This window comes from Macrobrachium rosenbergii, chromosome 12, assembly GCF_040412425.1.
Source record: "Macrobrachium rosenbergii isolate ZJJX-2024 chromosome 12, ASM4041242v1, whole genome shotgun sequence".
NCBI lineage: Eukaryota > Metazoa > Arthropoda > Malacostraca > Decapoda > Palaemonidae > Macrobrachium > Macrobrachium rosenbergii.
Genome location: NC_089752.1, coordinates 99,899,998 through 99,903,541, shown reverse-complemented (window position 1 = coordinate 99,903,541; position 3,544 = coordinate 99,899,998). Strand labels below are relative to the sequence as shown.

Genomic DNA, 3,544 nt, shown 5'->3' with positions numbered 1-3,544 from the left:
ACCAAGTCAAGGTGGTCCCACATCGAGGGGGATTGCACTATAACAGCAGGTAAAAAAATCAAATAATAAATTTTATGAAAATTTTCATTATTCATGAATCTTACCTAATGCTAAAGATAGCTGATTCCCACACTGAGAGAAGGAGGGTGGGTTAATGCAGCTAGACAAGAATCTGCTCTGCCAAACAAACTAAAGGTTTCTTTCATGGAACCCAAAACATTCTAACTTGATCTGGGAGCCTTTATGCCACCAGAAGGTAGACCACCTCAGGGAGTAAGGTTCTCTGGTATTAGATAAGAGGAGCCTTATGGAGAAAGGTGCCTTACCAAATGATGGAACATGCGCACAGGGGCCATTAACCTGAAATTCAAGCTTCAAAAGAATCCAGTATGGTGTTTGCTTGAAAGAAATTACAGAAGGTAATAGGAAATACAGAAAGAAGAGATCAGTTATTAGAAATAAAGAATATATTAATTAATATAAATAAATACAGTACATGGATAAAAATATATGTAAATTATTGAAATACAAGGAAAATTACTGTAGGGTAGTAATGCACTGCATCTTTGCTTTAACTTTTGGGGTTCCAATTACACAACATCTTCAAGGAGACTGTTCAAAGGTCCAATGGTGTGAAGAATAAAGGATTTCTAGAACTGAGAAGTTCAACAGTGAGGCACATTTACTGCATATTACTGCTACTGTTCAGCAAATCTGGTTGCTCTTGGTGGGAAAACATGATGAGGATCAATATGAATGTGAAAGATCTCTCTTAAAATGCAACTCATGAAAAACTGACAAAGAAGAGACACCCATAGATGGTCCTAGTCATAACTGCTAATATTAGGAAATAAAAACCTACCATCACAAACCAGTCTATCTAAAAGAGTCAATCTCAGGCAGAAGCAGACATCCACACTGGAGGACAGTATTCTAGTACAGGAGGGACAAATGACCTAAAACAAGTTACTCTGATTTCACCACTGTTGCAAATATATGAAACCTTATATACAATGCCTAACTTCCGTGCTGCATTTGTTGAACCTTTCATTAGATGTTTTTCAAAAGTAAGATGTGAGTCAAAAGTTAAGCTAAGTATTGTTAAAGCTTCAGACTCATTCAGCAGAGTCCCTTCCACTTCAAGGGGAGGATGAGGTGGAAAAATCAGTATGAGATCTACTAATCAACAGTGTTTTAATTTTACTGAAGTTCAGCCTCATACCCCACAGACTACACCATTCACTAATCCACTTTATGTCATGACTGAGACTAAGGACAACTTCACTTCTCATGAGTGGAGACTTTACTACACGCACAAGTGTTGCATCATCAGCATAATTAACCATCTTGTTTTCCAGGCTGACAAACGTATCACCTGTAAACACTAAAAATAATAGTGGACCAAGAGCACTAACCTGTGGAACTCCTAACACAATAGGTCTTGGTTTGCTACAGATCTAATCAACAGCAAATCGCTGCTGCCTACCTATAAGGAAATCTTAAAGTAATCCTAAATCATATCCAACACTCCAAGATTCTAAAGTTTATAAATAAGTGTCTTTTGATTTACTATATCAAAACAAAACACTAAATCTATTTGAATTACTCTACAATCAAAACCCTTATCAATTTTTTCTTGCAAATGGCTCTACAGTACATTCAAAACCCTTATCAATGTTTTCTTACAAATGACATGTCAAATCTAAAGGAGCATCGCAGACACCTAGCTGCTTCCTATATGCATATTGACTATTAGCTAACAATCCTTTGGATTCCACATTCTTGTACAGTATGGTGGCTTAAAAATAAATTTTTCTGCAACTTTGGAGAGCATAGGGATAATAGAAATTAGCCTGCAGTTACTGCAATCTGCATATATGCCATTCTTTGTGCTCATCCACAAAGACATTGCGTCAACATAAAATCTATAGAATCTACTAATCTTGGGACACAACACACTTGAAATCTATTTAACAAACAATGGGAAGAAACCACCAGGATCTCCTCCACCCCACCTATCAAGATCATCAAGAATTTTCTTAACATCCTTGGAGTGAAATGAAAATTTAGTATGAATAGGTTCAGGATGAAAAGTATCAGGGACACCACTTCAGCTATCAAGATCATCAAGAATTTTCTTAACATCCCTGGAGTGAAATGAAAATTTAGTATGAATAGGTTCAAGATGACAAGTATCAGGGAGAGGGACAGCTAAGGATGTCCCTCTCCCTGATACTTGTCATCCTGAACCTATTCATACTAAATTTTCATTTCACTCCAAGGATGTTTAGAAAATTCTTGATGATCTTGTTAGCTGGGGTGGAAGAGATCCTGGTGATTTCTTCCCTTTGTTTATTAAAAAGGTTTCTGGTGTGTTGCTCGATGAAGCAGTTCAGCCTTTTCCTTAGAGCCAATAACAAATTACAGTACCATCATCTGTTAGTCATGGTGGAATGGAAGACGAACCTGACCCAAAAATGGGTGCAATTTGGTCCACCACAGATGGGGTTGAGTGATTCCTTCAAGTTTCCTCTTCAAGAAATTACTGTCATTTCTCTCAGCTACTGTATAGGGTAAATTCTGTTTGCAGCACAGTGAGAATCACCAAAATGGTGTAATTTTCATGTGAACAAGTTTGTCTCTATGTGTTGACTTTGGTCTGCTTGTCAGGTAAGCTCATCTACATGTATGTTGTCAAACCATAACTGATCTTTTGTCCTAATCTTTATGACCTCTCTGGGGACATACCTTACTAAGATAGCCATCAGCATTTCAAAGGATCTGGATCTCATATAGCATCTGAAATATTAAGTGCCCAACAAGCTTCAATAATTCAATCCCAATTGGCTCTAGATTTCAGTCAGACAGTCTTTCCCATGGTGGTATTGGGAATGTACTGATTGACAGACATGTCCACCTCAATGGCACTATGGTCAGTAGTGCCTATACTATACTTGCAGACCTTGAACTTGATGATAGCTGGAACATCTGAGAATATGTCTAATCTATTACCAAAAATATATGTGGATTCCTTAATTAGCTGGACAATATTGGAGGATACACAGAACTCAAGAGCAGACAGGCCATGTTGATCTGTGGAATCTGAATTAAGCCACTTGCTGTGCTTTGCACTGCAGTCTCCACAAATAAATGAAGCTTTTGAATTCTGTGACTGAGCCATACTAATCCTCTCCAGGGGAGAATCATACATAAAATCATCAATATTTGGATTGCAGTAAATAGCAAAACCATAGAAATTGTAGAATTTACTCTAAATCTTAAAACAAAGAATTTCATGGAAATTACACTCCAAGTCTTTCTGACAATAAATAGGTCGCCCAGACTTAGTGTATGAACACGGGCAGGGGCTGTCTTGAGAGCATGCTCCAGTCCATTTAGAAGCCACGGGTTCTATAGGATAAGACTGAGCAGGGACCTCCTCTTGTCTTGCCCAGGTGACCAGGCCAGTTGGGCTGGGTTACTATTCTGGGACCCCTGGGCAGCCCTCTTCAAAGAGTGGGAGGGGATGAGCAGGCACCTGCAT

The 3,544-nt window shown here is 38.4% G+C and overlaps 1 protein-coding gene across 1 annotated transcript in view; it reads right to left on the bottom strand.

The window, feature by feature from the left end:
- Positions 1 to 3,181, bottom strand: part of LOC136844156 (rhomboid-related protein 1-like) — a 62,042-nt gene extending 58,861 nt beyond the window's left edge. The window contains exons 1-2 of the mRNA XM_067113171.1: positions 2,898 to 3,181; positions 2,749 to 2,799 (exon numbers count right to left, since the gene is read on the bottom strand). Of these exons, the coding sequence (XP_066969272.1) occupies positions 2,749 to 2,799; positions 2,898 to 3,181 (335 nt within the window). The remainder of the gene's footprint in view (positions 1 to 2,748; positions 2,800 to 2,897) is intronic.
- Positions 3,182 to 3,544: the final 363 nt, after the last annotated feature.